General features: G+C 45.1%; 1 protein-coding gene across 2 annotated transcripts; it reads right to left on the minus strand.

The window, feature by feature from the left end:
• Window positions 1-305: 305 nt before the first annotated feature.
• Window positions 306-5,512, minus strand: LOC136533922 (probable transcription factor KAN2). 2 transcript variants are annotated; one of them, XM_066526444.1, is made up of 6 exons: window positions 4,672-5,512; window positions 4,457-4,533; window positions 3,016-3,070; window positions 2,691-2,850; window positions 1,236-1,302; window positions 306-964 (listed from the first exon to the last, which is right to left on the minus strand). In XM_066526444.1, the coding sequence occupies exons 1-6, from the start codon at window positions 5,276-5,278 to the stop codon at window positions 845-847; spliced, it is 1,086 nt and encodes a 361-aa protein (XP_066382541.1). In that variant the 5' UTR covers window positions 5,279-5,512; the 3' UTR covers window positions 306-844. The 2 variants fall into 2 exon arrangements, with proteins under 2 accessions (XP_066382541.1, XP_066382540.1); XM_066526443.1 differs by having other exon boundaries at window positions 1,236-1,305.
• Window positions 5,513-12,895: the final 7,383 nt, after the last annotated feature.

The following is a 12,895-nucleotide window of genomic DNA, read 5'->3' on the forward strand; positions in this document are numbered from 1 at the left end:
AAAATTATCATAAAAATCAGAAACATCCATGTCCCCTGATATGGACCAGTTGATCATAGCTTTTGTTTCGCTCAAGGACTAGGTTGTACGCATGATACACCCAATCCTTGGGCAAGAACCTATTCTTGCCTCGATTGGGAGCTAACAGAGAGCAATAATACTCCATGGTCCGTGCATGGTCCATACATACATGGAGGCATATATGACATATGCGCTACCTCTCTTTACACACTTTGTGTGGCATAAGCATATATAACAAAAGATATGAAGCAACCTTTTGTTAAACCTTGGCCAGCCAACCGGCCCCTAGCTACACCTAGGTACCCTCATGCGTCTGCTGGTACACACAATACACCTCCTCTCTCCTCATGCATGTGTACACCACATCCAGAAGCAAGCAATGAGCATATGCATACATATGCCCTTTGATGAGCAGCAGGCAGGCAAGCAAGCAAGCTACCTCTTGCCCTTGCCTACTGCCTTTGATAAAGCCTATCGAGCTATCTATCTACCACACCACGCACACAACAGCAAGCACACACGCACGCCCCAATGTCTCCCCCGTCTCCTTTTGCGCTAGCTAGCTTTGTTCCTGGATCGACGGTTGTCTTATCTCTTATTCTTTACTCCTAGCCTCTCTTTTCGTTTCTTCAAGCTTTGGTTCTTCCCTCACTAGCTAGGACCATATGGGGCACATATGCATGCGTATATATGCACATCAGATCATAAATATGGCTGCTTACAAGCAAATCAATCTATATATGCAGCTAGATCTAGCCTGTCTTCTTATCCACGGCCGATCGATCTCGGTTGGTTCAACTGATCGATATGTCGATGGCGCGGATTATATCCGTCCTAGGGTGAAGTCGAGGTTCGGTTTCTTGCCTCCAAACATCCCAGCTACTTGGAACGGCGACGATGAGTTTAGGTCGGAGACATCGTCAAGGCTTTGTGATTGCACGTCCTGCAAACATCAGGTGAAAAAGAAAAAGAAAACAAATTAAAGTGGGAGGTTAAAAGATTGGAAATGATGTGATAACTGCACTAACTGATGGCTCCAAAATACAAGCTGCCGACAATATGCATTAACTGATCAAAGCTCAACTGGGGCACGGTCCAAAGGCACATGAAACGGAATGATCGCTGTTGCACTAACTAGCATGGCATCATGGACATCGTCGGCGAGGTAATGGAGATAATGATGGACTTGGTTTAGAGAGAAAAAGGCTGCGTACCTCGAAGGATTTGATGTCGCCGGGAGTGGCATCTCTTGATTTGTCATGGAACCAGGCCCCCTTGCTGCTGCTGGAGCAAAGAAGAAAAAGGAGAGGAATTCAATCATCGAAAAAGATTATCATGGGCTGATCCAGAGAATCAAATGCCTCCTCCATATCTTTTCATCCGTAGTGGGAGTCCATTGATGTGAGAGAAAAAGAAGGCAGCAGGGAACAAAGTGGGCATGCAACACCGTACCGGCCTATACTTTCACTGTTAAGATGCTGTAAATTGACAAGCTAACTTTATCATATCAGGGACTAACTGGAGGTAAAGGTCGTGCATACATATACTAGCTTATGCTACTCTGATCTACCATGTTTTTTTAGGTCAATTCTGATCTACCATGTGATATGGCACACTGATCAATGCCTGCACATACTTGCCGTAGGTGTTAGGAAGGTTCATATATGCTGAGACATAGATATATAGACGCATCACTGCTACGCTGTTATCATTACCGTATTTCATTTGTAGTGCGCACACGTGCTTGCAACCATACATACACATTTGCAGCCAGCAGAAAATTGCACATATCATGTTGTTTCTCATGTAGTTTCTCAAGATTCGATGATGTACCACTGTTTCATGCCGTAGTAGCGGAAAAATGTGTGCACTTTGCCATTGCTACATAGCATATCCATAATTAAATCTAGTAACTTAATATATTCGGGAGATCATTGCAGCATGATGGGGAGCAGATGGAACAAAGGTACGAGCCCCTGGTGCTTTTTGGGAGCACTTGGAGGTGGTCGTTATAGTAAACAAGGAAAATGAGACAAAGGAATACTCCATTGTTTTGCCTAAAGTGGCCAGAAGATGACTAGTTTGAACCTAAAGAAGAAGACCACTACTAGTTTGAATCGGAAAAGATGTCGGAAGGTGCACGTTATTAGCTGACTGGCTCTTTAGAACATTGTTATACTAATGACTGTAGGTAGTACGTATGTACTCCACCGTACGGCAGTGTATATACTATATAGCAGCTTATTTCTGAGAATTCACACGTACTGCATGTAGAGGTCTGAGACATGCATTCATATGACTAGAGGTAGTCCAAACATGTTAGTAATAAGACACTGTATATTGGGGGTAATAATACTTTGTTTGTGCTTTTTAACACTATACACAGCCTTTTGAGCTACATCCCTGCTCCTGGACCTATACAGTCGAGTTGACAAGCAGTTTCACAAGAATGTAGGTACCTCTTTCCCTTTTTTACTACCTCAACCACGGCAGCAATTTGCCAATCTAGTCCCAGTCATGTCATTCATCAAAATATCTCTAGCTAGATTCGCTGCTACTGCTAACACTATCTCCTGCACATTGTAGAAAGCATGTAATTTGGATCTAGATGGAGTGGTAGGAGGTAGTATGCAGCAAGAGGTGATCACGAAGGAATAGAATCTGTATACCTTATCGAGGAGTTGCACCAGAGAGCACACATGCTGGAGCCATGCTCGTTGCCGTCAGGATTAGAGTGCTGAGCAGATGACTCAGACCCGCTGGTGGTGTTGGTGAGGTCAAACAGGTTGTCGTCGGGGATATCGATGATCGTTTTAGCAGCCGCTTGCCCTGCAAAATATTCGATCGACTAGCATGTCACAAACTTTGTACGGTCTACATGTAATTAAACATTAGTTTTTTTTCCCATGCTGCTAGCTGCTTCTGCTGCTGCAATACTACTGAGTTGCTGACACCAAGGGGTAGTAGTAGTATGATCATCGTCCTCGTACATACCATAGGATGAAGCAGAAGCTGGCTTGTGGTCAGTAGTCTTGATGGTCCGATACATCTGCAGCCAAGAAAAGAAAAGAAATCCAAGGATGACGATCAAGCGCAAAAAAAGTTCTGGCAAGATTGAGCTATAGGAATATCGAAGTGGTACAATTAAAGTCAATGGGGGGGGGGGGGGGGGGGGGGGGGGGGGGGTTTACTGGTCATACAAGGGAGGAGGAGGGCCAATGAATGAATAAAAAAATAAGGCTGCACAACAAAAGCGGGGGCATTGATGGCTCGATCAGCTACTGTGCAGCGCGCAGCAGCTAGCAGCGTCCCAGCAGCAGCAGCTCCTCCAAGGGGTAAGATTCATTATTGCGGAATGATGCCGGGTTGTACTTGCCACCCCTTCTTGGGCAGTATGCATATCAATGCTGCTGCGGCTCGGCTGGCCGGCTGCTGCATCCTGCATCCTGCTCCTGCGTGTGTGCGCATCGCACGACGCATGGCGGATCGATCGTCGAAACGACGATGGCCCGATCCGCCCGGCCGGCCGCCGCGCGACGCCGCAGCACCGCGCGCACTCCGCCATGCCATCCAGGCCGGCCCAGCTGATCGATCCCTCGATCCCTTCCTTCCGGTGTGGCTTTTAATGGCAAGCCGCATTGCATTGCATGCTTTCAGCACTCGAACTGATGCTGATCTCGGTCGGGGTTTTATTGAAAAGCTGCAATGCGCCCGGCCCCGTGGAAAAAGCTACAGCTACAGCTACGGTGGCGACAATGCAAACCCCTCGTCTCCCTCTTCCAAGCTGCTGCTAGCACTGATCGCGCTTTTCCTCTCGTGGTGGAAGGATATATCTATATGGGGGTGGTGATACACAGCCGGGGGAGAGAAATTTTTACTGCTTCCATATCGGCAAGTCAAAGTGTAAAATGACCCTACTCCTATTCCATGCCGCATGAGCTGAGAGCTACCGGCAAGTACAAGCAGTGAAACTGTGAAAATGAGGTCAACTTTATCATGCAATAAATGAGTGTATAGCTTGTTTTTTTAAAGGAGTGTATAGCTTGTTGGTATATATCTTGTACAGTACTTATGTAAGTACAACGTACTGTATTCTCTCTTCCATATTGATGAGGTCTAGTCTGTACTCTTATTTAGGGAAAAAAAATCTACTACAAGAGTAAGATCTGTACGTTAGCGATCGATCGAGGGGATGAACATTCATATGTAGGAGTATATAGAGAGAGAAGAAGAAGGCCGTGCAAGAACAATGCAAAACATGCTCAGTCATAGTAGGGGACATAGTAGAGAACGAATGAAGCTAGTAGAACGAGGAGGGTCGTTAGCTGAGATTAGCTGCTAACCGATTATATAGACACACACACACACACACACACACACGGGGTACAAGAGATCGGATAGATAGAATTCATGAGTAGCCGATTATTCCCCTCACCTGCAAGTGCGACTTGACATGGGCCAAGGTCAGATCCTTCACGTCCATTAGCTCAAGAACTGACTTGGGTGTAGCTCCTGCACATACAGGCAGCAGCAAAAGCATCGTCAGCACGCAATCATTCACCCAGCAGCAGCAGGCTAGCAGCAGCGACGTGCTAGCTAGCTAGCGCTACTGCTAGGCCGCTAAGGAAGGAGCTAGCCTGTAGCGCGTACTCTCGTGGCCCCCGAGCAGCTCGACGGCGTGGACGAAGCGCGCGTGCAGCGACGTCGTCCACCGCATCCGGGGGGCGCGCGCGCCCCGCTTCGCCGGCGCCCCCGCGAGCCGGAGCGCGGCCTTGGGGGATCTCGGTCCGGCGCCGTGGCCGATCGCGTCGTAGCAATGCGGGTGGTGGTGGTGCGGGTGGCTCTGCAGGAAGGGGAGCGGCTGCGAGGTGTCGTACACGGGGATGCCCCGGATGGGCCTCATGGAGGCCAGGTCCCGGCGGAGGCCACCGCCGCCGCTGCCCTCCGGGAGGATGGGCTGGGTGTGGTGCAAGAACGGGAGGCCCAGGTGGGAGTGCGAGCTCGTCGGCACCTGATGATGATGGTGGTGCGCGACCGCCGCCGCCACCGCCGCGTGATATCCCACGGCTGTCGTCGGCGCCGAGGTGGCGAAGGCGAGGGAGGGGGCCGTGGCAGCAGCCGCCGCCGCCGCCGCTGTTGTAGTTGCAGGCGACGTGGTGTCTAGAGCCCTCTTCCAAGACCCTAGCTCCATTGGCTTGGTGGCTGGGGGAGGGCTGATCTGCAGCTGCAAGTCCGGGTGCGCTGGGAACAGCTCCATTCTCTCGATCTCTCCCGAGGTGTATGACGAGAAGCCCGCCGGCTGGTGTTCTTCTCGTCGTCGTATATAGAAGGGACCGGCGGAGGAGAGTATGGCTTCGTATGATTTGGTTGGGGGGAGAGTATGGAAATTGAGGAGGACCGCCGGAATTCTCGCTTGGAAGCGAGGAGCCTAGCTCAACTAGCTTTGCTACCTAGTGTTTGTGTGAGAGAGAGAGCTAGCAGGAGTTGAGAGAAGAAGGGGGAGGGGCTGAGGCGGATAGAGAGAGAGAGAGGGTTGGAACGAAACTTGGAGACTTGGAGTGGAAAGGACAGGAGTGTGTGTTTGTATTTGTATGTGTAGTGTGCCGTGTGAAAAAGGGGGCGAGGCTGGTAGTAGCTTGTTGCTGGGAGGTGAGGTGGTGGTGTGGCCTAGGGAGGAAGATATGTAGATTGGTCTTTTCTCCCACACCATGCATCTCCTTTTGCTTTGCTTTCCGCTTTCTTTTTCTCCCCCCTCGTCCCCGGCCTCTCTTCTCTTTTCCCCCATTCCACGCACGCGCTTTTGGGGGTGTTTCTCGGGGCAGATTGCTGTGGGAGAATGACACTTTCGACAGGGATGTGTGTATATATGCTGTGGGAGGGAATGTAAGAGGTGAGGTAACATTCCCTTTTCAGGCTATGTGTGCTTGGTCGCTCTGTTAATGGACACCCATATACACTTTGAACGCCAGTTGGTGTGTCTACTTAGGACATCTTTAGTGGTGCGTCGATGTATGAAGAAAAAGGACGGCCACGTTAGTTTTGGATGAGTCGATTTTTGAGCTAAGTAGGTCATATGCACAAATAAACGAAATTATTACAACTGTTACTTCCTGTTGCCAAATAAAAAAATAGTTTCCTACTTGCTTTTGTCCAGCCGCTCTGTCACAAGAAGTCATCAGCTGTTCGTGCTTCTTTATTTTAATTATTTTAGACCGGCGATGAATCGACTCACGCAGGTGAATCGGTTCAATCTCTCTCATTGGATGAGTCGAGTGCTCCAGTGGCGTGAATCGACTCATGGCCCACCACCTCAGCCCATGAGTCCCACTGGAGAAGCCCTTATTCTTATGGTGGGAATCATTGGGTGCTAATTCAGTGGTCGGTACCGAAAGAAGCCATATTACTCCTAGATCATAGTGATCCGTGTAATTCTATTTGGATTTCCGGTATAAGTCTTTTTTTAAGATAATAAATAGAAAGATATCCGGCCCCATCCCTTTGGATAGAGGAGTGCGACTACACTATTACAAATTTCACACCATAAAGACTGGGATGAGTTTGCATAGTTCAACTCACAACTCAAATCTTGAAATAAAATGCCATCAAATGAAGTGAAGAAGCGTCTAGCCTTGGCTCCTTCTGTTCCTCAAACTATTGCAATTGGACCCAAGATCGAAGCCAATACGTTCCTCTAAAAAGGACCTACAAAAGAGTTTTTGGTTGACATTTGCGCCAAATACAACTTCATTCTTGTTAGCCACATGGACCAACAGATTGCACATATCGCAGACGCTCCTATCAATAAAAACTCATCCAAAGTGAGAATTGCATGCCTTCTTACAAACTTGTGAAAGAGTTTTATCATAAACATATTTGTCTATTTATTTTTTTGTCAAGCCCCCTGTTTATATTATGCAACTTGAAAAGCCATTTGTTAAAGAGACATTTATTTTGTATGTCTAAGTTTAAATCTCTTGTAGACACCTTGTTATTTGGTTGGCATAAAATAGGCCATCTAACTAGCACATATTTCTTTTTTTTGTGATCATTTTGCCAAAAGAATCTGGATCTATAATACTCTACTTTTTTAAGACTCTCTTTAGGACTTCAAAGAAAGATCGCATAAACATAGCTAGACTAGACAAAACTGAATTAATCAATACTAATCTGCCATCCACAAACAAATGATTTTCTTTGCAACCACTAATTCTTTTTTGAAATATTTCCTTTACCTTTTCGAGTCTTTGTAATGTAACTTTACGTAGATCATCGGTAAACCGAGATAACGAAAAAGGGTAATGACTAATAAGATCCCATTTGCAACCAAACAATTCTAATTCTTACCTATATATTTTTAAAGTACAAGTCAAACATATACACATACACACACCATACCGGCCCACATATAATAACCTCCTCTCACTACGCTAGATTTGGACATCACTGCCGGCCTCATCACTACCGGATTTGTGAGAACCAGGCAGTGATGTTCCTTCACTGCCGGTTATGAGCTCAAAAATGAGAAAATAATTGGGGCTGTGTTAAACCGACAGTGAAGCACCACATCACTGCCGGTTTGTGGCTTGAATCGGCAGTATTTTGACGGCCACTCATCACTACCGGTTCAAGCCACAAACCGGCAGTGATTGGGCTCTATCACTGTCGGTTCTAGCCAAGAACCGACGGTGATAAGCCTACAGCACAAAAAGGCTGTAGCCGTCCTCTTCTTCCTCCTCTCTTCTATCCCGAGAACAGAGGCGCGCGTTTGGGCCCTTCTCTCCATTGTTGCGGCTGCTCTTCACCATGAAGCTAGCGCTTGAATTTTGAAGAATGGCTTGAATCTTTTTGCTTTAAGGTTAGTAACAAACATCCACTCCTTTGATTTAGTTGCTTAATTAGCTTCGTTTTGATGGCTACATTGCTTGATTCTCATTCTAGTTCTTTCTCCATTATAGAGAGCACTTTTCCAATTGGACATTTGTGCAAGGCTCAAAATGTGGTGAATCCATCATCCAAACGGTTGGTGTCTATGAACACATTTAAATTCATGGCTAATTATTCCATGGTGGTCAAGATCATCATTGTTAGTATGTGATGCTATAATTAGTTCTTAGAACTAGAGTAGAATAGTTGTTCTTCAATATTGTGCAATAATTATTTTTACTACGATTTTTAATTTACAGGGCCGGGGCTACCAATTTCAAATTTTCAATAATTAGTGTACAATAATGTTTTCCAAAAATGGTACTTTCAAGCTACAATTATTGTTCATGAAGCTCGATTTCTTATTAATTCTTTGTAATTACTGTCTTAGTATTTTTTTGTATGCAGAGATGGATCGAGAGTGGATGCATCTGTCCCAAATGGACAAGCGGTACATGCATGGCGTTAGCCAGTTTATCACCAATGCCAAAGCCCATGCTGGGAATGGGAACCCTATCTTCTGCCCATACAAAGATTGCAAGAATAAAAGGAACTTTCATCAAATTGAGTCTATACGATCGCACTTGATTACCAGGGGATTCATGCCAAACTATACAATATAGACTATGCATGGCGAGGTTGATGTGAATGTTCTACAGGAAAACGATGATGATGTGGACATGCCTGGCGTAGCCATCCACGATGGTGATGAGGAACCCGGTGTCAACACAGAACCTATGCCCACAGTTAATAATGTGTTTAGGAACACACTAGCTGATGACACCGAGGATAACGATGACATTTCTCAGCTGCTACGTAATATAGAGACCGGAATGTCTTAGTGAAAGACAGCTAAGAAAGCTAGAGAAAATGAGACAAGATGGCAAAACACCATTGTATAGGGATTATCCAATGAGGCAAACTAGAAGCCGACATCATGCTGTTAGAGTTTAAATCGACAAACGGATTGAGCAATAAAGGCTTCGATCAGTTGTTAGGTATAATAAGGAAAATGCTCCTAGAAAAAAATGAGTTGCCAGAAAAGACATACTTGGCCAAGCAAATGATCTGCCCCATCAGACCTCGAGGTTGATAAAATCCACGCGTGTTCCATTGATTGCATATTGTACCATGGAGAAAAATACAAAGACTTGGACAAGTGCCCCAAGTGTGGAGCTCTACGGTACAAGAAAGGCCCGTCAGATGAGGGTACCAAGACCAGAGGAGGTCCCGTAAAGGTCGTTTGGTATTTCCCTATAGCTCCCCGGATGCATAGGTTGTTTGCATGTGCAAAGTCAGCTAAGCTGTTGCGCTGGCATGGCGAAGAGCGTAAGAAAGATACAATGATGAGGCACCCCGCTGATGGGCATGACTGAAGGACTGTCAATACTATGTTCTATAAGGACATCGATGGAGAGGTAAGGCACCTTTGGTTTGCTTTGAGTATAGATGGGATGAATCCTTTTGACCAGGTTAGAAGCAATCATAGCACCTGGCCAGTGACGCTCTGTATATACAACCTTCCACCTTGGGTCTATATGAAGCGGTCATACATCCAGATGCCACTACTGATCTAAGGGCCAAGACAACCTAGGAATGACATCGATGTGTTTCTGGAATCAGTGATCGATGAACTACTGGAGATATTTGAAAAGGGTATGCCGGATGTTTGGGATGAGTACAAAAAGGAACATGTCACGATCAAGGGAGTACTTATCACTACAATCACTGACCTGCCAGGTCGAGGTTCGTTGTCCGGAGAGAAGACAAAAGGCTATACCGGATGTGTTGAGTGCTTGGACTGACACCGATGCGGATAAATCTACCAAATAACGCAAAGATAGTTTATATGGGACTACCGTAGGTTCCTACCTAAGGATCACCCATACCAGCATGAACAGAAAAGATTTCAATGGTACTATTGAAAAAACGCTTAGCTCCAAAATATTGAGACGGGCCTACGATACTTCGAGAACTCAACAAACTAGAGGTTGTCCTTAGGAAGGGGGACAATGCAGTAGCAGCGCCTGATGGGAGCGTTTGGAAGAAAAAATTGGTTTTCTGGAAACTACCTTACTTGCCATTTCTGAGTGTACGCCACTGTCTTGATCCCATGCACATCACTAAAAACATGTGCGCTAACACTCTTAACACCTTGATAGACACCGAGGGGACATCAAAGGATTCACTAGCCACATGCCTGGACATGCAACACTTGGGAATCAGGAAGGAGCTGCATCCCATGGAGCTAGAGAATGGCCAGTTCAAACTTTCGGTTGCGTCATGAACATTGAAGAAGGAAGAAAAGCGTGCGCTTATTTCTTTCTTCAATGAACTCAAAGTCCCAACGGGCTACTGTGCAAACCCGAAAAGGCTAGTGAACATGAGAGAACTCAAGTTCAACTATGGCCCTATGAAGGCCCATGACTGTCATGTCATTATGACTCAGCTGCTCCCTATTGCCCTGCGTGGTATCCTCCCCCCAAAGGTCCGCGCCCCAATCATAAAGCTTTGCTCGTTCTTCAACGTGATCTTAAAAAAGGTCATTGATGTGTCCACGCTAGAGCAGTTGCAGCAGGACATAGCCAAAACTCTCGTTAGGCTTGAGATGCATTTCCCGCCGACTTACTTTGATATCTCATTGCATCTACTCATTTATCTTGTTGACCAAATTAGAGCCCTTGGCCCAATGTACCTACATCAGATGTTCCCTTTCGAAAGATTGATGAAAGTTTTTAGGAGGTATGTTAGGAATAGATTCAGGCCAGAAGGGGGCATGATTGAAGGATGGTCAACGAAGGAGGCCATTGAGTTCTGCATATATTATCTGGACATCAAAAGGGTCAGAGTTCTAGAATCTCGTCATAGGAAGAATACATGGCAAAGGAATGATCGGGGAGAAATCTGTTACAGTAGATGACCCTGTTTATTTTAGACATGCATAGTTCGCTGTTCTCCAGCAAGCCGAGGGTGTGATGCCATACATTGACGAGCACAAACAATCGCTGCAAACTCTGTATCCGAGCAGGTCACATGCTTGGCTGGATAAAAAATATAAGAAGGAATTTATCAGCTGGTTACGACGTCGCTTGCTTAGAATAAAGTTGGGTAATCAACTGGATGCCTTAGCCAAGGGGCCTTTGAGTACATATCTTAAGTACCAAGGGTATGCGATCAATGGATTCACATTTTACACAAAAAAAGCAAGATAGAAAGAGCACATATCAAAATTATGGTGTTCGTTTTGATGCTCACGACAAAAACGATAACGTGTAGGCGACATACTATGATTTCATAGAGGAGATATGGGAGCTAGCCTATGGTCCGTTGAAAGCAGCTCTTTCTCGCTGCCAGTGGGTCCGGCTCGAGGAAATCAATACTGACAGCGAAGGGTTCACTACCGTTGATCTCACTAAGACCGCATATAGAGACGACCCCTTCGTCCTTGCAAGAGATGTTATGCAAGTCTTCTATGCAAGGGACAACAAGACAAAAGAAAGGCTAAAAGTAGTCCTAAAAGGAAAAAGGAAGATTGTCGGTGTCGATAGAGTGACGAACGAAGAAGACTACAGGGGCTATCAGAAAATGCATCCATTCAGGGCGAACGTACCCCTACCTATCCTTCAAGAGGGTGACGAACCTGCTTACGTACAAATTGATCACAATGAGGCCCTCATTGTTGATGCACCTAAAGATAGTTAGATTATTGTTAACTATGTAATCATTATGCAGACGTTGTATCAGTAATTCGCACTGAATATTTAATTTATATTTTGTGCGCATCTCTATAATTTAATTATTGACTATGTAATCAAAAATTAAGATGATGTTCACAAACACTATTATTTGATAATTATAGACTATTAATTAATTATCATAGAATTAAATAATCAAGACATAAATTTTTATGTTATTTTAGAATATAAACTATCTGTATTATTTCTATTAATAAATAAATAAAGAAAAGCAAACTAACCGAACTCCCTATCCTAGCTCAACGGTTAAGGCCGCGCACTCTGTACTCTGAGACCCGCGCTCGAATCTTAGGTGGGCCAAACTTTTTTGATTTTGCATTTATTATTTAGTAGTGCATTATGATGGGATAAAAGAAAAAAATAAAACCATTACGATGGGCCCTTCACTATCAGTTTTGGTTTTAAAATCGGCAGTGATAGCTTCTATCACAGTCGGTTGCTCAAATAAACACAGAAGGTCCAATTCACTATCAATTTTAAAATTCCGTTGTGGTACGCTCTGGACTGTATGTCCAGAGAGACCTGGTGTGCTCTCAACAATTTCCTATCCCGGTGCAGCATTGGTTCATCGGTGTGGTGCCAAGCTGAATTCGATGTGCTCTGGACTATACCGAGAAAAAGGCCATGTATAGCAGAGGCATTGATTCATCGATGCCACCTTATCATCTCCAACCGGTATAGCTCGTAGACCACCTCAGTGTTGTTGTTTGACCCTAGTTGGTGCTAGAAGAATGCTACTAAGGTGGTTGAATTATAATGTGTTGATACACATTGATGGTAACATTGACCAGTACGCAAATACGTCGAAGTGCCTCTAAACAGATACTACAGTGGAAAAGTTTTAACAACAACGATAAGCGCTCAATTAAGTACCGTGCGTATCTGTTTAGAGGCACTTCGACATATTTGCTATGATGTGCCTGATTTCTCGTACTTTAAGGCACTTGCTTTGAATGCTGATGATATCCCCGTCCCGCAAGCAAGCGAATGGTTTGCGAGCTACAACCATGCGGATGTGGTAAAATGGTCACTTATACCTGAGTCATGGTTATTTGTTATTTATTATTGTAATAACATTCTCTAATTTTTTTTCTTTTTCTCCACATGCAGATTGCGCTCTAGGACCTTACCTATGCTGCATGTGTCTTGTGGGCCATTCTAGACCAAGCTACGAAGCAACTCGGATATGATTGGGA

This window comes from Miscanthus floridulus, unplaced genomic scaffold (assembly GCF_019320115.1).
Source record: "Miscanthus floridulus cultivar M001 unplaced genomic scaffold, ASM1932011v1 os_1321_1_2, whole genome shotgun sequence".
In the NCBI taxonomy this organism is placed as follows: domain Eukaryota; kingdom Viridiplantae; phylum Streptophyta; class Magnoliopsida; order Poales; family Poaceae; genus Miscanthus; species Miscanthus floridulus.

Coding starts and splice junctions, on each gene's coding strand:
- LOC136533922 (XM_066526443.1), bottom strand. CDS start 5,278: ATGGAGCTGTTCCCAGCGCACCCGGACTTGCAGCTGCAGATCAGCCCT. Junction 2,851..3,015: donor AGCTTCTGCTTCATCCTATG/GTATGTACGAGG, acceptor AATATTTTGCAG/GGCAAGCGGCTGCTAAAACG. Junction 965..1,235: donor GCGACATCAAATCCTTCGAG/GTACGCAGCCTT, acceptor TGATGTTTGCAG/GACGTGCAATCACAAAGCCT.